General features: G+C 33.8%; 1 protein-coding gene across 5 annotated transcripts in view; it reads right to left on the minus strand.

Annotated features, from left to right (window-relative positions):
• dpp6a (dipeptidyl-peptidase 6a) overlaps positions 1-23,387 on the minus strand; it is a 480,122-nt gene that overhangs the window by 205,760 nt on the left and 250,975 nt on the right. Inside the window, exon 1 of one of the 5 annotated variants that reach the window (XM_087309077.1) lies at positions 16,426-16,745. The exons of 3 other annotated variants lie outside the window; for them this stretch is intronic. In XM_087309077.1, coding sequence (XP_087165203.1) covers positions 16,426-16,482 — 57 coding nt within the window. In that variant the 5' untranslated portion in view covers positions 16,483-16,745. Of the gene's footprint in view, positions 1-14,916; positions 15,113-16,425; positions 16,746-23,387 lie in introns of those variants that run through there. One more of the 5 variants, XM_087309081.1, reaches the window with a different exon arrangement.

Here is a 23,387-nt window from a genome sequence, read left to right on the forward strand (position 1 = left end):
TAATTTTTTTTTTTTTTTTTTTTTTAGAATTTACTTCAGTGAAATGTATTTAAAAATGTATATTTTCTTTCCTTTTTGTCTAAATGATTAAAATGCAGGAGCTAAATCTAAGACCTTTCTGAAAATTACAGATGAAATCAGAATTAGTGGCCCTCTTAAATTATTAATAAAAGCTTTATTAGGTTAATTAGGGTCAAATTTAAGGTAAAAGCTTAGATATTGCTTAAGGGGGCTAGTAATATTGACCTTAAAATGTTTTTTTTTTTTTTTTTTAACTGCTTTTATTCTAACAAATAGATTTTCTACAAACATATTATAGAAAATACTGTGGAAAAATTCCTTGCTCTGTTAAACATATTTTGGGAAACGTTTAAAAAAGAAAAAAATAATTAATAATTTTCACTTCGACTGTATATATGGATTGTATATCAGATACAGCCCAACATGCCTTGTGCAATTGCTTTTAAATGGTATAATGGATTGTTCAAACTAATAAGTACAATAGTGCTTCATTTGGTGGCTGTAAACAACAACAACAACATATGATAGATAACATATAGGTGTTGAACAAGTGACTATGAATATAAGTACACTTTGGAAACATCCCCAAGCTTCTTCTTGGTCCAATGAACTACTATTACAACTTATGATCAACTATGACAAGGAACAGCATTGAATTGTGATTACAAGTCTATAATGTGTGATGATGATGATGATGATGATGATGACCCTTTTTCAGTTCAATACAGACAACGGCATGACTCTTTTTTTTTTTACACAGAACTCAATGAATGAACATATAACCGGTTACCCTTTATTTCAGGTCTCAATCCATGCTATTAACTAATGGCTTATTACATACCTATTATTAATATATCGACTGCTGATTAGTAGTTATAAAGCATGATCATATTCTGCATCGCTAATCCGATAACTATTATAACTCAGTTGTTAAGCATTAGCCAATAGTTAATTCATCATTTGTTAATCACATTGGAGTTATCATAAAAACCACCAACTACTCTTACATACAAATAATTTGTATAGAATGCACTACTTAATTTAGTACTGAAACATTAATCAGTAACAAAGTATGAAAGTATGTGTGTATATATATATATATATATATATATATATATATATATATATATATATATATATATATATACATATATATATATATATATATATATATATATATATATATATATATATATATATATATATATATATATAAATATATATATATATATATATATATATATATATAATGTGCTTTTATGTTAAGAACACAGCATTTGTGGCTGAATTTATAAACTGCTTACTAATGTCTTATAATGTAGAGTTAATGCTTAATAAATGATTATTAAACTATTTGTTTATGCTTAATAAATTATTTATAGTGTTATTATAAAATGTCAACCCTAATCCTACCCAAAACCTATACCCTAATACCTAACTATATTAGTAAACCTCAGTTAATAGTTTATTACCAGGTTCTTAAGTTCTTACCAGGTCTAGAAAATATGATCATATCACCCCAACGTCACACTCCTTGGATAAGGCTGGCTGCATGTTAAGTTTCGTATTGATTATAAAACATTGCTTCGTACCTAATGCTTTTAATAATCTATCTCCTGTTTATCTAACTAACCTTCTGTCTCTCTACAATCCAACCTGCTCTTTAAGATCTTAAAACTCAGGGCTTCTGGTAGTACCTAGAATGGCAAAGTCTACTAAGGGAGGTCGAGACTTTTCATTTATGGCTCCAATAAATAATTACATTTTAATTCCAATAAATACATTTAATAAGCTAGTAGTGTTAGTTAGCAGTGTGACCTAAACTAAAATGTTACCAAATAATGTGGTATAAACAACCACTTCAAAATTTGAAACACAGAAAGTGCCATTTGAGAATTGCAAAATAGATGTGTAACTGTTTAAGCAGTAGGATTGCTACATATATTTCCTCAATTACAGAGAGAATAAAATCAATAGTCCTCATTTCCTCCAAGTCTGCTGAGGAATTATTGCCGTTAAATTGCTCTTTTATTATATCTATGGTAGAAAAATTCATTTTGAATGCCTGAGTACAGCATTGACATCAACTGCATATTTTAAAGACATGGATACCAATTCAAATCCAGTCGTACAATCGTATTATTCACCGCAACATGAATATTATTAAACAGATATAGTTCCAGCTGTAAAATCTGATAAGATGAATCATGTTCAAAGCCATTCTGCACACCTGCAGCACACCCGCATCAAACTCTACAGTGTATTAATACCATAAGTTGCTCTGAACATCACATTCCCTGATGATTAATACCCACAGACACAAATGCAATCAAAGACGCGAGTTTGAGGAAACAGATTTCATAAGGGGACAGAACCATGCTTGAGAGTTTTCATACTCTCCTCCCACCGTTCATCCTCTCTCCAAGGTCCACATTTAATGACACGTTTTCTCTTTTTCGCTCAAATTTCAATCTTGTGTAATGAACTGGCAATTAGCTTGACTGAACAGACACATTGTTGAAAACATCCTTTCAACATCAGACTTGATTGATGGCCTGTGTTTATTTACTGCAGAAAAATACACTTTTTCCATCCTCATTTTAAAAGAGTGGAGTCTTCAATAACTCTCAATAGCTTCTGTATGGTTCAGAAGCACCATGTTTCAAAGCAACACTCTCGTTGGGACACTAAACAACCAGGCCAAGATGCAAAGAACAAGTACTGGTTAGTCGTTTATCTTTATTTCTTTTATTATCTAAGTCTTTTGTCATGATCCATTCCTGGGTCTATAGAAAATCTGGGCTAAAGAAAGTTCAACAGATTTCCGCAGAACTGGATTGTCTGCCCTCCATAAACTTCTATATATCATACGCCCCTTGAGGGTTTCTTTATTAAATCGTCAGCCTAATTTAAAAACGCATTCTCCCTATAATACGAGTGTAGCACTCTCAGCTTTATTAAAAACACTTGTTTACCATGTTTAAACCCATTGCGTAGATTTCCCCCAAGATCAGAAATGCAAACACAGTTGGAATTAGAGATGTGCGCCGTGACTAGTTTGAATGTTGTTTAGAGTTTTTTTTTTTGACTAGTTTATAAGCTAAGAAAAGCCCAAAGGTTTGAGGCAATCTTTTTTTGAATTGTGCTTACATGTACATATTTTTATATAGTATTTATATAATATATCTAAAATATCAAATCTAATTCCAGTAATAATACATAATGCATATGCCATGCACCATCATCATTTAATTGTATGTGGTCTTAAGAAAATAAAAAGAAGAGAACACACTCAACATCAGCCAACGTATAGTGGATTTATTTAAAACAATTTCACGTCAAACAATAGACTGAGATTTATAAAACAGTTTAATATTTATTAATGTATTATTTTAGTCACCAAACATCCTTAGAAACAGAAAAAAATGTATACATTTAAATTGAAGTTGATTTTCCCTTATTTATTTATTTTACACTTATTTTAGAAAAAAAAGAGAAAAGAATACACTCATTAAATGCATAGTGCATTTATTTAAAACAATATAAAATCAAACAATAGACTGAGCTCTGTGAAACTGACAATAAATAAATAGATTTCCACTCAGATATCACTTTATATATACATTGTTCAGCATAAATGAGTACACCTACTTTTGAAAATTAATATTTTATCCATTTCTCAGTGAATATAGGTAATCTGTTTTTTTTTGTTTTGTTTTTTGCAGACTGATTTATTAAACAGATATAGTTAGATTATTATTTTAGTCACCAAATATCTTTAAAAATATAATACATTTAAATTCAAGCAAAATATATTTATAAAAAAACTAAACAATTTTGACTATATTTTCTATATTTTAGTTTAATGTGATTTATCCTATTTTCATTTACTTTTTTATCCTATCCTATTTTATTTGTTTTTATTTTTAAATTTTTATTTTATTTTTATATTTCCCTGAAAAAAAGCAGACATGGCACCCAACCCCACCCCTAAACCCAACTGTCATTGGGGGATGAGCAAATCTATAAGTGAGATCATACAAATTTATATGAATTAGCTACTAAATCAAAAAGTTATCAGTTGCCGTGAGATCATGTTGGTATTCCCTTTATTTATTTATTTTTATCGGTTTAGCTTTACTCTGTTACTTTTTTTAACATGTTTTTTTTTTTTTTCTACACAGTAAAAGACTTGCTTTCAATGACTAGTAAGGCAATTATAGTCAACTAGACCTGCATCCCGTCTTAATAGTGTCACATTCTTAATAGTCTACACATTCCTGCAGAATATATATTACTTTTAATCAATTAGTAAATATTCAAATGTGTAAATACTTGTGCACTGCATCATGTAAAAAACAAAACAAAAAAAAACCTTTTGCCACAAAAAAAAAAAAAAGTTAATTTTTTTGGGCTGATTTTGCACATATTGATAAAAGAAAGGTTACTGTATCAGCAAACTAGTGAATAATACTGTTTCTTAGTACTTGCCAATGGCAGTTTTAGCTCACATTTGGCACTGTGGCGAGTGTTAATTTGAGGACCGGTCTAAAAGGCAACCGCCACCTGCTGATAAAGATGTCAAGTGCAATATTACAGGCACTTAAAAATGCAAAAGCACAGCCAGTTTTCATTGCCGCTAATCCTTTTGTGTTGGTTTGCTGTATCACAGTTTTACATCACAAATGAATTCATAACATTATGTTCAAAAAAATAATTATAATGATAAAAATAATTGGCCTGTTTTTGTGTTCATGCACAACTTTTCAGAACAGGTAAAAACAAACAGTCAGCTAAGTTCTTATTGTGTTTATTTGGTGTGTCAGTCTTTAGAATCACTAATAAAATGAGCAAAAATGCCTGAAAACAAATCTGATTCTCTTCTGAAATAAATAAATAAACTACTGTGATGTATGTGAGAAGAAATACGCTCCGCTTTCAATAAAACACTCTCCTCCCACAAATCTAAGACTACACACACACACACACACTGCTATTAGAAATGTAAGCCATTTAATTTGGCAGCCGGCAGAGACATGAGCAAAGAAGATGAGGATGAGGGAGGCAGAAGGAGAGGAATCCAGTTTTTATCTCATCTAGGCTCTGCCACCAGCTTTGCCTGTCTGGTAAGAAAGTAGCTGTTGGGCAGAGGGCAATGCCCATGATGCATTGCGCTGATGGCCAGATTCCAATCTATTGTCTCATCAAGGTATCGAGCGCAAAGGTTCTTTTGATCATAACTGCAGCAGGGATAAACCCTCAAAACAGAATGTGCTAAAAAATATCTTTCTTATCCGTGATCGGTAGACACTGGAAACCTTCATATATACAGTTAAAGTCAGAATTATTAGCTCTCCTGTATATTTTTTCCCCAATTTTTGAAGGTTTTTTAGCACATTTCTAAACACTGTCTTCTAATAACTCATCTCTAAGAAATTATTTCTTTTATATTTGTCATGATATTTTACTAGATATTTTTAAAGATACTAGTATTCAGCTTAAAATGACATTTAAAGGCTTAATTAGGCAATTAAGGGTAATTAGGCAAGTCATTGTATAGCGATGGTTTGTTCTGTAGACAATCAGAAAAAAAAATATTGATTAAGGGTCCTAATAATATTAACCTTTAAATGGTTTAAAAACAAATAAAAACTGCTATTATTCTAGCCGAAATAAAACAATAATACTTTCTCCAGAAGAAAAAAATATTGTAAGAAATACTGTGAAAAAAATCCTTGCTCTGTTAAATTAAATTTGGGAAATATTTGAAAATAAAAACATAGGACATAGCTTATCATTTTGACTTCAACTGTATATAAAAATAACTGATAAATTCAATTAAATTTCCTTTGTAAGTCTTAATTATTTTCATTTCTGCCATTTTAGAGCTGCTTTGCTGACAGGAAAATTAATATGAAGAAGTCTTGGGTTACACATGCACAATGGAATAGCAAATCCAATCATCTTTAAAAAAAAATAGACCAGTTAAAGTTAGAAAATCAATAAACAACATCAGTGACATTCTGCTGATAACCACAGGAAAAATAAGCAGTTATGACAAACAGAAGCTAATATATCTCATAAGAGATTTTGGGTTGACATGATGTTTCAAGCAGTGACCTGCACATGCTTCATTTAAAACTATTCAACAACTATCAAGCTACAAATTCTTTAATATTTTTTGCAGTCTTATGGTTTTATATGAACTAAAAAACAGGTGTATTTTGTGAACTGCCAAGTAAAATGACAGTTTAATCAAATAATATTAAATTAAATGATACAATTTATTAAAATTAACTAAAAAATAAATAATAAAAAATAAATAAAATAAAAAATTAATTTAATTAAATACATTTTAAATTAAAAATAAAATTTAATAAAAATATATTAAATTAAATTATACAATTAAATTAAATAAATAAAATTGTATACAAATTGCAATTAAAAAATAAAATAAAATATACAATCAAATGATAAAAAATAATTAATTTAATTTAATTAATTAAATTTGTCCAGTTGGTGACCATCATAATTAATCACATCCAAAATAAAAGTATATATTTAAATTAGATATTAATATAAATAAGCATTTTTTTTAATCTATTTATGCATGCCTTTATATATAACACACCTTATACACATTGTATTATCTTTTGCATCACATTGTATTATTATCAAATACAAACTTTAATGTGGATGTGATTAATCATGACCAGTCAATTTGACTGCACTAATTATAACCTAAAACACATATTTGAATATAAGTACAATACTTTTAATCTGCTTTCGTATCAAAATGTGCTAAGAATACTTAAATAACACTGATTAACTGTTGATGCATTTCAATTTGTGCTTCTTCTTGAACAAAATCATAAAATGACGCTGAGCATGTATTAAGCCCATGGAAACTGCACATATAAGAGGATGTCTATACAGGGCTATATCAATCTGAGTCACAGATACAGAGAGTTTGTGTACATATATCAGGCTATAGTGTAGGCTCTCTGAGGTTGGTGGATCTGTCTTGAATCAACATATGGACTGTAATACCAAACCTTGCTCTGAAGGGTAGAAACTACCCCAGGAGAGAGGGCACACGCACACTGCCAAACACACATCCCACTGTCTGTTCCTTCTGTTCATTACAGAACAGCCTGACAGCAACAGAGCTTGCAAGAAACCCTAAGTCACGCAAGCACATTCTTTAACGCAATATACCCCAGTTTATAGTGACAATGGCAAGTACAACAAAACAAGCATGAAGGTCCATCCACATCCTGAAAATGCCTTATTAAAATTAAAGAAAGTAAAAGTCAACAAACATAAACAGAGGTCTGTCATGCAGAAGTTGCACTCTCTCCGTTTGATGAAATCCAATTATCCAATTACGCCCTTGAGGGAAACTGGCATTTTGAAATAAATGCCATCTAAATGAATCCACGGTTCCTGGATAACTAAACAGCCTGTTGATTGTCTTCATTTAAACACACATTCAAAACATTCTGCTGACATTTTAGGAGCCAGCACAACTGAGACTGCATGGCACATTAATTGCTATAGGGAAGGCACCAATCAACTAGTCATTCTAATATTCTGCCTTTATTTATTTATTTATTTGTTAATTAGGAGTTCTGTCATACTGGCAGAAATACTGTAAGTTGCATGATTGCATGTGTTTTAATGAGAGAAACATTCTGTGAAAGAAAGCTAAGAGTGGCAAGAGACTATGTGTGAGACTCAACAGCTGCTCTTTTTAATGCCATTTGTTTTTAATAATCACATAGGTGATGATGTAAATGTGATATGGAAAATATAAGTCTTAATCAACCCTAATCTGAAAACGTAGCCCCGCAGACGTTTCTGGAGACCGCGATTTACGTGGCTGGAGGTACGTATGGCTGCATTTCATTTTTTCAAGTGAACGCTATGGGACGGGGTGACGCCGCTCTTCTTCGCGCTCGCCGGCTGACGGCTCACCTCCGTGTGGAGGGCTTTCCCACCGCAACCAGTTTGTCCAGTTAGCTCGTCGTGTTACGCTGGTGGAGTGGAGGCCCAGAGGAGGAGGAGCCGGCCGCACCGATGACCGGGTTCAAGTCCAGGGAAGAGTGGTTCCAGAAATCAGGTAAGACAAAAAGCAGAATCTAAAAAATAAAGCGAACGAGTTCATAACGGGGGGAGAATGCGGTAAAATCTGAAAACGCGGTCAAAATCAGACAAGGGCTTTTCTTTTTCTGGACGGCTTTTGTAAATCGTCGCTTGGGTTTAGGGAAGAAGGAGGAGGAGGAGGATGGCTGGGTTGGCCGAATGGCCGGCCAAACAGTGAATCATTCAGTCATTCAGTCAGTCGGACAGATGGTCTCTCGACAGCGGCCTCCAGAGGCTATTTATGCCTGGACGCGAACAACCAATGCTCGCGAGAAGCGTTAGAGATGCAAATAAATGCGCACATCGGCCTCTCGTGGATTCGTGAAAAACAAAAACTTCACAAATACGTACCTCCCAGGATGTATTTCGTGGTCTCCAGAGTGTATTTAGCTCTCTTTTTAAAATAAGTAGTTTGAACAACCAGCAATTTTTATTTATTTATTTATTTATTTTATTATATTCATTTATTTATTTTTTGAGTGAAGAAAGACTCGGAACAACCACACACTGGTTTAATTTATATTTTACAGCAAATGATACCAAGCTTATCTCAATCTTTTTTTTTAAATTAAAACATCTTTATTGTATATAAATATAGCAGTTTTACTCTAACCAACATTTTGCAAAACTCCAAACACATACTCCAATAGTCATTGCAGATTTCAGTTGAAATAAACACAAGCAGCAGTAAAACACCCTCAACTTTTATTCTTTATCACAGAAAATACAATTACGGGGCAGGTCTATAGTAAAGCACGTAGCAGTTTTTCAATCTTTTTTAACTCATCATATCATGACTTTTATAACGGTAAACTTGCTTGGTTGTTCACCTGGTACAGCATTGCAATTGTAAAAAACATTACTTTTTTTTTTTTTAAGTTTGTGTAACATCATATATGACTTTTACAATGGTAAACTTGCTTGGTTGTTCACCTGGTACAGCATTGCAATTGTAAAAAACATTACTTTTTTTTTTTTTAAGTTTGTGTAACACATCATATATGACTTTTACAATGGTAAACTTGCTTGGTTGTTCAACCGGTACAGCATTGCAATAGTAAAATGCATGACTCCGATTTGACAAAAGAGCTCGATGTTGTGTAAAATGCCTTTTAATCACATTTTTAATGGTTCTGACTGGTCATTTGGTTTCAGAACTGCCATGCTATGCTCATGAAACAACAAAATAAAATGTTGCCTTACAGTCACTTTTATCTCTATTTCTGAGAAAGCAAACCTCAGTGGATATTTCACATTGAAACAATATATTATTTTCAAAAATGTCACCACAGACCCCTGTTTTTTATAAGCCACAGTTTTTTCTTGCAAGACAGAGCTGCTTTATAAATAAAATTACCAAGACAATAAAAAGATTCTGCACACCGCGTGAAACAGCGAAAATGGTTTGTAACCCCAACATTTGTTTTCGAAATATGACAGAGATGTGTGCACTACTGGCTTAAACTCCAGACTTCTGGACAACGACACCAGTTGGCGTAATGCTTATAAAAGCTCATAAAAGCCATTCCACAAAGATTTTGAAAAATCTGCCTGCCACCTCAAAGTGACGCACTATTATAATCTTATTTCGTATTCCCATTTGCACCACCGCCCACTGGCAGCTGGCATTTGTCTTGTGAATGATGGCCATTTTGAGGCTTTACGAATTTAAGGAAATAAATGGTCACCATAACATGGCTCAAGCTGGTCAGGGGCTCATCCTGCTGTTTGTGTGCATGTGAGCATGTTTATGTGTGTGTATGTGTGTGATAATAAACAGAAACTGCTTTCCTCTGCAGCAGTTCCAGGAGTGGGAACCTCCTCTCGGCCTATACATCAATGCGATCTGCCACACATCACTAGATAACTGGATCCATCTTTTAGCTGCAGACATTTATGTGGGCGTATGAATCTACGTGTTCATGAGTATGTGTATGTAAACAGAATATTTATAGCTTCTGAGTCTTCATATTGTTCAAATAACTAGTGGTTTTTCCTGGACTTTTTTTTTTTGGGTGCTGCATGGTGGTGCTGCAGTATAAAAGATATTTCTTCCATGCTTGTTCACAGTTTTGTTTTAACCAGCTGCAAGATGACAAGCTACATATTCGGCATATTATTGCTGCTTCGTCTAGCCTAAAATGTCTTCTGACCCATATGAAAATTAACTAGACCTACATACTGCTCCTCATCTACATAAACATCAAATATGAACAAAGTACTTTGAAGGTTAAAGGCTAGAATCAAACATTACGTGACAAATTACTCAATAACACTGCATCTAATGGCATTGTGTGGAATCAATTCAAATCGAAATCAGATCGTACTGCTTCATGATGGGGTGAACAGTATTGTTTTGTATCGCTGGCACATTTTCTGGAAATACTTCAGCAGATCCTCAGCCATTCTCTGGTTTAAATATACAGTACAATCTTAACCAGTTTGTATGTATATAAAGTCTTATTGAATAAAAAAGCTGTGACATTACATTGTATGTAGTTACATTAGTGCTCATACTAGGTGTATATTATATGCAGGATTCTTACAATTTTTTGGTAATTTTCTGGGTGTTTTAGTAAAAATGTCTTCTGAGGCATTGAATGGATCAGTGATTTACTGCCTTCACAAGCGTCAGTTATTGTGAGGATAACTCAATGACGATAAGAAATTAATAATCTAACTTAAAAGCCCAATTATTCTGTATAAAAGCTTCAACTTGTTTTCTAATGGTAGTGAAAAACTTTCAAACATTCTGCCTTTTGGTCATAAACATAAGAGAAGGACATCGTTCAAATCAGTAAAGTGTTATATTTGTAGATACTCATAAATACAGCAACAAATGTGTTTTTATAGACCAAAGCAAACTTTCTTTTTCAGTCAGGATTTTTCGGTAGAAATTTGTTACCAAAATAATGAATCTGTATACATGTCCTACTGATTTCCTCTAGCTGACGGGTCATTAAGGATATTAATGCATCGTTGTTGTAAACTTTCTTTCCTGAATGAATGATGTATGGTTGCATGCCAGGCTGTTATTCCAGCCTGATCTCACAAGGAAACGTCAGTATTTTACATTTTTGTCAGTTTAGTGGCTAATTAAGTCGTAGTTTAGTCGTATGAAAATGTACAATTTTAAAAAGGAGGCGTGGCACCCAACCCCACCCCTAACCTCAACCATCATTGGATGATGTGCAAATCGTACTAAATTGTACGAATTAAGCTGCGGTCACACTAGAGTTTGATAATGCGAAATTCTGTCGTGCGGAGCTGCGAAAAGGGGCGTGATTAAACAAGATTATTAGACATTTAAAAAAGCGAGCGATTGCTCCATGTTTTATATTTCAGTCCAAAGATGTCATGTTTTGATCCTTGATTGGTCTCACGCAGTCAAGTGATGTGATTTCGCAGGTCAGAGTTCACCAAGCTTGAACTTTGCACTGTAGCAACCTTCGAAACCTGACACATGACCTTGCGTTTCCGATCTGACGCATTCGCATGCATATGAAGTCAGAATTCTATTGGGGGAAAAGTCATGTGTGACCGCAACTTTAGATCGTACGAATTCATACAAATTAGCCACTAAATCAAAAACTTACGAACTGCTGTGAGTTTGTGTTGGATATTCTGTGGACCTTTCCACACCCCTAAACATGACGTGGCACAAAGTGAAATGTGAGGTGTGTTTGGTTAACCTGTCAATCAAATAACATCATGGGTGATCCTTGACCACTCAAAGTGCTTAAAGTTCCCAGACCTTCAGCTGTCATTCTGATGTGAGACTACTTCATACGTATCTTGTATCGTATTGTTAAATATCCAGCAAAATGCATATCGTAACTGCCTCAGTTCTGAGACGCACATCCCTAGTGCTTGTTATTTACCGTAATAATCTCACATTAACAATCTCTCAAATTGATTAACTATCACATCAAACATCACATTATCATCACTTTTCACTTATGAAATGATATTATAAAACTTTGTCAGACATTTGTTGTTAAGCAGTTCAACAATATTGTTAATAATGAGGGTTGTGAATGGAAGGCCATCAGCAGGGTAAAACACGTGCCAGAATAGTTAGTGGTTCATTCCACTGTGGTGACCCCTGATAAATATGGGACTAAGTTGAAATAAAATAGATGAATGAATGTTAATTAGAGTTATTTGACTGATTATTAATCCAACTGCATTAACAACAGCATTAACAACAACATCTATGTTATCTATTGTTGAATAAATGTCCCACCAAATTGCAGTGGCAGAAAACATGACTTGCTAGCTAATTTCTTCATATGCATTATACATACACACATGCAAGAGCTAAGCAGCAATTTGTCATTTTACAGACCAGCGGCCCTAATGAATTGTTTTGTGAGAACATGTTTTCCTATTTAATGTGGACAGACTTGAGGCAGAAATATTTTTGTATTTTACACAAAAAAAGAGTTTAAGAAATATATATGATCTGTATATGAGCAAGCTCAAAGGCATCATTGACAAATGTCATAGATTTGGCTGCAATATCTCTCTCTTTCTCTCTCTCTAACCTCAGCTCCACTGTTAAAAATGCTATTACTATTAAAAAATACCATTACAGTACTTCTCCACTAAACTAGAATCCACACACACCAAAAAGCATAGCATTTTAATGGCAATCAATTGATTCTGTGTTCAATCTGAATGAATTAAATGTCAATTAATCAAACTAGACACATATCAATATTTGCTGAGAAAAGCCCCCGAATGAAAAAGAAGAAATGAAAGACTCACACTGTGGCAGATGTGTGAAACATGAATGGGGAAAAAAGCTGAAGAAGTCAATATATTGATTGGTTTACTTCTGTACAACTGAACTTAAGTCGATCGCCGGCCTCCAGTGTGCAGTAATACATTTTGCAATCAAGTTAAAGTCAATCTATCCAAGACAGACTTACGTCGTACAGTGCATGCTCCAACAGCATATTCAGTCTCTGCTGTTTTCTAATGGATGGTCTATAAAACAGTCATGGCCTTTATCTGTCCTCATTTCTCGATGTTGATCAGGATATACTGCAGCGTTACCGGTTTTAGCATTACCGTAAAAGTTTGAAGACAGCGTAAACTGGAAGTTGCTGTGAACATTTGTTTCTGTGTGATGGTCTGATTTTTAAAATTCTTGTTTTTTAAAATTAATATGGATTAGCCACTAATTCAGAATGTTATGAATTACTGTGAGATGGTCTTGGTATCAAAATGAAACTGAATTTTGCAATCCAGGCTCATTCTGTAAATGTACTGCTATGTACATTTCTGTAGAGTGCCAAATACGTCCCAGGAGGTACGTTTTTTTTTTAACAGTTTTTGCTTTCGAAAACCCACCAGATGCCGATGTGTACAATTTTTGAGATCTCAAATTTATCTCGCAAGTGCCATTCGCACCTGCTCTTCTTGCATAAATCCACCAGAGGTCGCTGTCGACTGACTGTTTGACTGAACGATTGACTGACCCACCCTCATTCTTTCTTAAACCCAACAAATAGTGTTTTAAGTAGCACCGATTGACCCTTTACCTTCCTTAAATCCAGCCGTTAGTTTTGAAAAACAATCCAGAAAAAGAAAAGCCCTTGTCTGATTTATACCACGTTTTCAGATTTTACTACATTCTCACTCTGTTATTTATTTGTTTATTCTATTTTTTGGATATAGTATTTTTGTTACCAGCTTTCTGGAATCGTTCAACGGACTCGAACTCCATTGTAATGGTCAACTCTCTGCGTCTCAGGTCCACCAACGTACATGGCGAAGACAACAGCAGGAAAGTCGTCCATACAGAGGTAAGGGGCAGCTGGTAAGCACCAAAAGTAACAGCGTAATACCCCCCATAGTGTTTGTTTTAAAACTAAAATGCAACGCACTTCTGCCTACATAACGTATGATCTCCAGAAATGTATAAAGGGGTATGTTTTCAAAATAAGCCTATGTTGAAATATTGAGTAGGGGATGGAGTTTTATTTTGCGCTCTATTAATATTTCACAGCAGCAAACAAATGGTTAAACAAACACGGCTAATAGGGCAGCACGATACTGGAAGAAAATCTGATTCTGATCAATTTGATTTTTCTGCGATAAATATTGTGTTATAAATAGTTTCACTTTTGTTTTTGCATAAATCAAATAAATTGTATATAAATACAGTAATTAATTACTAGCTTCTAGCTCCTGGTCAACTATAATTCAGACTCAACATTGCATATCTTGACGCAATCAACGTAATGACGTATCTTGAAAATCTAGTGCAGTTGCATATTTCATCCAAGCCATCAAACTGATGTCAGCAGTGAAGGACTGCCATTCCAGAGCAGAAGTAAATGGTTAGATTTTGATTAAATTCTACCAAAGTGAACATGTTCATTTGTTTATTTTAGTGAATTAACTTTCTCAGATTAATTGTTACCACTAACAATGTGTGCTAGTTACATATGTCGATTATTTTTAGATTTAGTTGAATGCAAGAAAATCTGCAAAGTTACAAAAACTTAAAAGCAGTACTGCCCAACTTCAATGGCTCAGTTATAGAAAGATTTCTTATTAGAGAATCTCAATGCATGTCATTTGTATTGCTTTCTCTAAGAAATTCCTCCAAATTAATGTGAAATTGGTAAATCCAAATTGTTTCATTCATAAACAATGCATAATGTGTATGTAAAGGTCAACTTTGCTCTTTAGATGATCATTTTCTTTGCAAAACAAGTGGAAAAACAGAAAATCTACCATTCCTGCTGTCAAAGTGTATCTGCCCTTGACATGTTCACATGGCCTCTCTCTGCTGTCTCTAGCGGGGCTTCCACCTTTCACACTGCTTTTCCTGCACTGCACTTTGTTCCTGTCGGTATTGCCTGTGGCTGTTTCTGTACCTGCTTCCACTCACAGGTACTGTAATTCAGAGTTGGGTTAGTCAAGTAATCTTCTGAAAGGAGAGGGAAGCAATGTGACTTAAACTGTTCAAACAGCAAAAAATGAACTTAAATAAAATTGCAAGACCATATTGCATGTCTTAAAAGCGATAGTTCATCCAAAAATTGAAATACTGTCAACATTTTCTCGCCCTTCACTTGTTTAAAACATGCTGGAGTTTTTTTTTATTCTGATAAATACACAAAAGAAGATTAGAATAGATTAGATTCAACTTTATTGGCATTACCCATGTACAAGTACAAGGCAACGAAATGCAGTTTAGGTCTAACCGCAAGTGCAGGATACAGGTATTAGTTATAAAGTGCAGTTTTAGAAAACCTATGGTGATATTTACAGATGGATGTACCATGAACATTATAAACAGGTTGTATTAGCTATGTACAGAGATTTACAATAAATGAATAGATGTACAGGTTGCTATTAATAATCAGAATACTGCAGATATAGACAAACATAATTATAAATGTATGTCCAGTGGGTGTGTACATAATTACAAATGTTAATAAAAATATTATTATTATTATTATTATTATTATTATTATTATTATTATTATTATGTTAATATAATAATGTTATTAAAGATATTATTAAAATGCTTGTTGCTTGGACCCCTTGACTTCCATAGTATTTTTTATTATTTTTGCTGGGCTCCACACAATTCCTTCATGTTGTAACAACGCAAATAATTAAGTTAACTTAATTGTTTTCAAATATTTAAGTGGATTTAACATAAAACATATATATATATATATATATATATATATATATATATATATATATATATATATATATATATATATATATATATATATATATACAACACTTTATGTTTTGGACAACAGGAAACATAAAGAGCACAGAGAAAAATGACAAAAAAGGTTGAATATGATTAAAGGTCTTCACTTCATTAGCATCGTTTCACTGTTGGTTATGCCGGGAGATAAACTTTTTTATCACTCTAAGTTATAATGTATCAACTATTTTATTTTTTAAATCAGAATAATCAACTTTTATCAGATTTTTTATATACTCTAAATATGATTTTCAATCTAACCCAAACTGCTAACTTTAAAGCTCAATTAGTCATTCATAGCTCATGAAGACGGTCAGGCTCTCCTTGAGAACAATCTCCTGTCACTCCTACCACTGCTTCCATAAAACATGTAAGACACTTCACGAGATACTGTTACTTTTTTCTGTCAGTTTTACAAACCACCTCACGTTTAACTAAAGCAAATTACCTCTTGAAAATAATAAAGTATCAATCCCAGTGACCAAACAAAGATAAATAAATCTCTTCAGTACCTGTTCTTGCTGTTGAGCTGTTTTGGTCGATATATTTGACTCCTTTGCAGTGGTCATGATAACAAATTACCACAGACAGCAAGAGACATTCAGTTTGTGGTGAGACTGCTGACGGTTACAAAGATGAGAGAAGATGCTGAGGGGAAAACGGCAGAAATGCAGCAAAATCCCAGAGAGACGCGAGATTTGATCTTTAAAGTCGTCCTTCGGATGATTGGTACGCCTCTGTAGCCAAATAACTGAGAGAAAGAGAGAGAGGAGCGGAGGAAAACGGACACGGAGAAAACCGTTCACAGCCTGGATACAGACACCGGTCTTCTGCGAGCGCACACGAGCTTTTCTCTTCCCCCTTCACGCGCTTGCCGCCTTTTTCACCCCCGCCTCTGTGCAGCGATTGCTCGCGCGCACACAAACTCTCTCTCTCACACACACACACACACACACACACACACGAATGCCGCCTTTTCACCTTCTGCCTGAAGCGAGAACATTAAAATGTGTGAGGTGAGTATACGTGTGTTTTCCTGTTCAAATACGATAATATGTAATGGCAATGTCATAAAGGTTATTGTGTGTGTACATACATATGTAGGCAACGAATGGATGAATGGATGAATGAATGAATGAATGAATGAATCAATGAATCAATCAATCAATCAATCGTTTATAATTTTGCTGCTTGTTCAAACTACTTATTTAAAATGAGCTGAAACAACACACTTGAGGTTTTGTTTGACAGTTTTGTTTTATGTTCAATTCACTTAAATGTGCTGACTTAATCGAAGTTAACTTAATTAATTTGGGTTGAGAAAACATGAATGAATTGTGTGAGATCCTGCATATTTTTTTACAGCGCAGAGAATACTAAAAAAATATTCATTGGATTTACTTTTTTAAAGGTAAGTGGTTGCAAACAATTTGTATGTGCTGAATTTATACAAACAATTTAAGTTGAACATTACTAAAATTAATTTGTTTAAATTCATCCCGTATAAATTGTTTGCAACTACTTACTTGTAAATCGTAAAATTGTAAATCCAATAAATCAATTTTCAAGTAACATAAATTTGTTGTCAGGTTACATTATAAACAGTTTTTTTTTCATATTAAACCTATAAACTTAGTAATATTTTTTATTTACTTATCCATTTATGCAAATCAGTAGTCATCTATTGTTGCACTGGCTCCCTAAAAAGTTGGCCCATATTTTGATATTTATATTTTTAAATATTTATTCATTCATTTATATTCTTTTCAGCTTAGTTCCTTTGATAACCCTTAATCACCAACTTATCCAGCACATGTTTTATGCAGCAGATGTCCTTACAGCCTCAACCTAATATCCATACACACTCATTCACACACACACTACGGCAAATTTAGGTTATTCAATTCAACTTTAGCGCATGTCTTTGGACTGTGGGGGAAACAGGAGCACCTGAAGGAAACCCACCAAAACACGGGGAGAACATGCAAACTCCACACAGATATGCCAGAGCTTGAACCAGCGTCCTTCTTGCTGTGAGGCAATCGTGCTACCCAATGCACCATTTAGTAGACTGTAGCAATTACCTGCACATAAAAAGAGCAGCTCTGCACTTTACGAATGGATTGTCAAAATAGACCCCTTTGTCTTAATAAGACCTCAAAATAAAAAATACATTGTGATAGGAATATATTACAATAGTAGGTAACACTTTAGAATAATGGTCCATCAGTTAATGTTACAGTAGTTAATATTTTTAGCATTAATTACAGTATTTATCCACCTTCATCAATGTTAGCTAATGTTATTTAAGTTAAATAATGTTAGTTCACGTTAACTGACTGTGCATTAATTTATGTTAAGCACAACTTTGGATTTTAATTAGTTAATATTAAACTATGATTAATAAACGCTTTACAAAATTACTTATACTAAGTTAATGTGAGTAAATACACATTAACTTAGTATAGATTTAAAATATTTATTATTATTATTATTATTGTTATTATTATTATTATTATTTCTACTACTTTTATTTTTAAGGAATAAATATAATAATTGTCTATATATATTGTCTATATATATTTTTTTTAAATGTGTAAAATGAAAATTCAAGAAGAAAATTAAATTTATTATAAATGGTTATTAAAAAGTACCGTTCTGTTGCTCAGATGAATATAAAAAAATCCGAATGGAAACATCATTTGGGGGAAAAATGTAAAAAGAAAATATATTAAAATAAACTAAATGGATTTCATTGGGCGCACATGCTCTTCTAGAAATTCTGTAACATGTACACTGCAAATACATGTGATATAGTGTTATTATTCCTCTTAGTCACTGGCACAATGGCCTTTTTTTTTTGATAATCTGTTTTTTCTAAGTTATTTTGTCTCACTTTTTTGAATTAGTCTGATTGTTCCTAATCAGTTCTTTGTATCGAATACCTTTATGTATTAGCATGTTAAAGTTTAATTCAAGTTATGCAATCTTTTTAATCACAAACACAAAGTGTAATTCATTCAAGAAGTTGGGTTTGTCCTACTTAACAGATTGCGAGACAATGAACTAACTACAGTATACGCAAAAAGATTCAGCAGCTACAGTTCTTCGGTTTATCTACTTTTTTCGAATTCCATAAGCAAACTTTAGTATCGAACTGTAGCGTGCATGTTCAAGTTCTGTTCAATTTGATGTCAATGTCTTTAAAATTCCGTGTGAGCAATTCAGTTTCAAAGTACATTTGAAAGAGTTTGAAAGACAAGATGTCAACAGAGTGTGAGCTTTTCACAACCAAATAAAAGAGGATTTCAGAACTGCAATTTGTAAATGAGTTTGGGATCTAGATGTGTCCTTGCAGTTTCTTTGGTATTTGCAGTTAGGTTGTTTATGTCACCAGAATCATAAAAATGGATAAATTATATATTCATGTAATTCATCTATATTATTATTATTTTCTTCCTTAGAATTTTTTTTAGTTCAAATATCTACATTTCAAAGCAAAAACAAGACTAATTTACTTACGCCACTGGCAGATTAGCTTATTTTAAGAAAAAACTCTTTAATTTTGCCCAAAAAAAATTAAGTTTAAAACAAAACAATATTTTTACTTGATGTATTATTTTTTTTTAGATATTTGGACTAGAAAGAGACTAAGCTAAGTAACAAAAGCATTGTGATTATTCAATGTCTGCACCTGAATACTGTTAGGACTCCCCAAAAAATGTCAAAAAGTACTATTCAAACTATCTTGTCAAACAGCATTCATAACACAATATTTATCGCCAAAAAAAGGTGTCGCAATATCAGATTTATCCTACATCATACAACCCTACTGTATTGGTTATTCTATAAAACGAGTCAATTTTTTGTATACCAAAATTCTGGTGGTTTAAATGTGGTCATTTACAGTAAGTGAAGTTAAATGACAACTACTTTTATTCTGCACAGGTAAGTTTTTGGTATGGGTCAAATTTATAGAAGTAAATGGCTTTTTAGACATAAGGAAGAAGGTGGCATAAAACTGATGAGCTTTCAGAAGATGTAAACAGATAGCGACAACAGCCCCACATAAACAACTACTGCCAAACTAAAAGCAAAATCAAACATACTTTAACATGTTCCATTCACCATCCAGAGAATGGCAATAAATGTCACGTAAAATGGAATTTAAACTCATAGTGGTAGCATTTAACACTGAATAAAGCACATAATCAGTACCTGAGGATTTCATTGTATTACAGTGCGTTCACACCGAAGGAAGCAAGAGTATCCAAGTTCACTAAATTCGCTACATTGATCTCGTATTTAAAGGAGCATATCAGCAAATCATTTACATTCCCGGATAAAAATTAGCTTTCTAGTGTGAAAATGTTGCGTGCCTTTTATCAAATTCATTTAACAACGGAAGATCCAATGCAATCTCACGGCAATTTATGACTTTTTGATTTAGTGGCTAATTCGTATGAATTCGTACGATCTAATTCGTACAATTTAGTATGATTTGCTATGGGGTTACGGGTGGGGTTGGGTGCCACGACTCCTTTTTAAAATCGTACATTTTCGTATGACTGAACTTATACGAATTAGCCACTAAACTGACAAAACGTAAAATACGTACGTTTTCTCGTGAGATCAGGCTGGAAGATCCAGTTGTTGCGTATGGTGTGGCTTTGCTACACTTATCCAATGTGTCCATATGTCTGAAATATTCTGGAGCAACAATACAGTTTTGTACTGTCGTTAGTTAGCACAAGATTTCTGTTAATAGTATGTAAAATAAATAATATAACATTACAATAAGAACATTAATGTAACATTAATGCACATCAGTAACTCTTTTTTTGTTTTTGTTTGTTTTTTAAGTGCCGGAAATTTTTTTGCAAATCCGGTGACTGCAATACTAAAATCCTTGGGAACAACTGTAGTCGGAATAAAGTTTACAGGACTGTGTTCTCTGGACTTCTCTCAAGCGGTGGACTTCTATATTCCGATTGCTTGTCGCCAAACAGCATCATAGCTCATTAGCATAAAGTTGACTGGATTTCCACTGTCCCTGATGCCAACACTGCCACGCAGCTCCTCGCCGCCTACTCCTGTTGAAAATGAAAGACTTCCGGCTACTTTGACGCTCTCGTTGACTTCAATGTGAAAGTACAGTTTTTTAGTTTATACTGTTGTTCTGCCAAAATTTTGTTGTTTTTTTTATAGAAATTTTATGTCGCCATCGCAAAAGGTTAGGACAAAACATACCTTTAATTAAGTGACGGCATCAAGTCGCATGTAGTTAAGACACTGTGACGTACTTCAGTTTCTCATTAAATCTTTTGACCAATCACAAACTCACTGGTATCTGACTTGCCCCACCCCTTCCAGAAGCTTCTCATTTGCATTTTAGGTGATGTGTTTGATCTCAACTAGCTGTGATAAAAAAACTATTGGCTATTGGCTGATTTTTTTTAAGAGGAGGAGCTACTTTATGTTCCACACTTCATGTTTTAGCTGGGATTGTGTTATACAATATTACACATTTCAAAAGCGATTTTCTCAATATTTATTTAAATATATTTAAATCACAGATTACAGATTTTTAAATATTGTTCTAAAGTAACGAACATCAATCGAAAGCACATTTATTGTGTTTTAAGGTGTCGTAACAATCTCCATTTCAAAAATATACACTGGTTTTGTGGTCCATGGTCATATTCTGTATAAGATACATGTGCAATAAAAATGTAAACAATCCATTTGGAGGGATAAAAACGTCCAGCCTAATGTTTCAGTTCTATTTTATATTGTTAAATGTGTAACAATGTAAGACGACTAGCTGGTACGACATTCTAAATGTTAATTAATTCTCTTTTTATTTCTCCTCAAGGTCTCTGCTGTTCTGGTTTTTGAACATGCTTTGCCTTCGCAGTTAATTAAGGGCAAGGCAAAGTGTGTTCTTTTCACAAGGCAAATTATTCCGAAATCCCCAAAAGCGTCCATTCATCAGGGGGGGGGGTCATATGATTTTAAAACCAAAACTCACAGTGTGGATTTGCTCGTGTCCTTCAAGCATGGAGCTCTGGGTTTAAGGAACGTAGAGGAAAACAGCAGTGGCATTCGCCACCATCTCTTAATGAATAGACATAAGGCGCTTTATCATTATCCCCCACCGGCAAAAGACAAGAGAGAAGCCCGTATGTGCTCAACGGCATGCTGAGCAACACAAACTCAACAGTCTGTCCATCAGCATTAAGAAAAGCCAGTGCTTGACATGTATTTTGAGCTCAATAGCAGGGAGTTCAATGTCAATACGCAGTCCCTCTTAACATATGTTATTCAAATGTTGCTCGAGAGGAAAAGGACACATAATTTTGTCATTTGGGATGAGTGGCTTGCCGCGCGTGAAGCTGAACGAGCTGATCAACCCCCAATAGGCTCGCATTCACATGGTTTTCGCCATCCAAGTTCTGCTCTGCTACTTGTCCTTCAAATCAGCTCTTATTTTTCATCAGCCTCGTGATGGGTGAAATGAAAGATCTCTTCCCAGCAAATCAATCACCTCCAAGCTAATGGCGTTCGTTTTGGTCACAGTTGCCAGCAGCATGCACTATAGCTGAAGGATACAGCCACTCTGCCGGCCACATAATAGATGTTATTGCTGTGGTAGGGCCTGACCAGTGTATACACAGCCTTATTGGTAATGCTGACAAATAACTATTCACGGAATGATAGATGACCTTGGTTGGCGGGTCTTTAAATACACATTTTGCTGAGTATTACAGATGAACTCACTGACAAAGGCCTTATGTGCCAAACCCAATGACTCGCACTGTTTTAATGAAACCTTTGATGCATGCGGTGACCTATAGAACCATTCAACGCCAGTTTAACCATTCAATGAGTTATCTTACAACTGAACCGCCATGGATAATTAATTTTGACCCTTAGGGCTTGTTGACACAGAACATTTCCATTTCAATGCGCTACTTTTCCATTGTATTTTCAATGTAAACACCCACCTGATAAGCGTTTCGCTTGTGTCTTGCGTCTTTAATACGTCAAACATTGAATACAAATTTCACAGCACATCACAAGACCTTTAATTCGCATCAAGCAGCTTTCTGTTCGACAAAATTAGCATAACCAACATAAAATTGTGCGTAATCTTCTCATTTGATTGATTGGATTTTGCCTGTGATATTTTACTAAGGTTAACACCTTTGGTTTAATTTAAGCAAGGTTCAAAGGACATCTCTTGCATGGCATGTGGGTATATTAACAACAAAGCTAAAGACTTTAGCATCAGTTATTAAATGCACTGTAAGTAATTTTCACCACTAGAGGGCACATATTTACAACAAACAAAGGCATATTTTGATGATGTCGTAACTGTGTGTAAAACAATGGGAGTTGCCTTATTGATTACATCCTATGGGAGTCTTGCTAGTGACAGGAAGTTCGGATCATTTTCTTGAACCTTTGAGTC

This window comes from Danio rerio, chromosome 24 (genome assembly GCF_052040795.2).
Source record: "Danio rerio strain M-AB ecotype USA chromosome 24, GRCz13ab, whole genome shotgun sequence".
Lineage (NCBI taxonomy): Eukaryota > Metazoa > Chordata > Actinopteri > Cypriniformes > Danionidae > Danio > Danio rerio.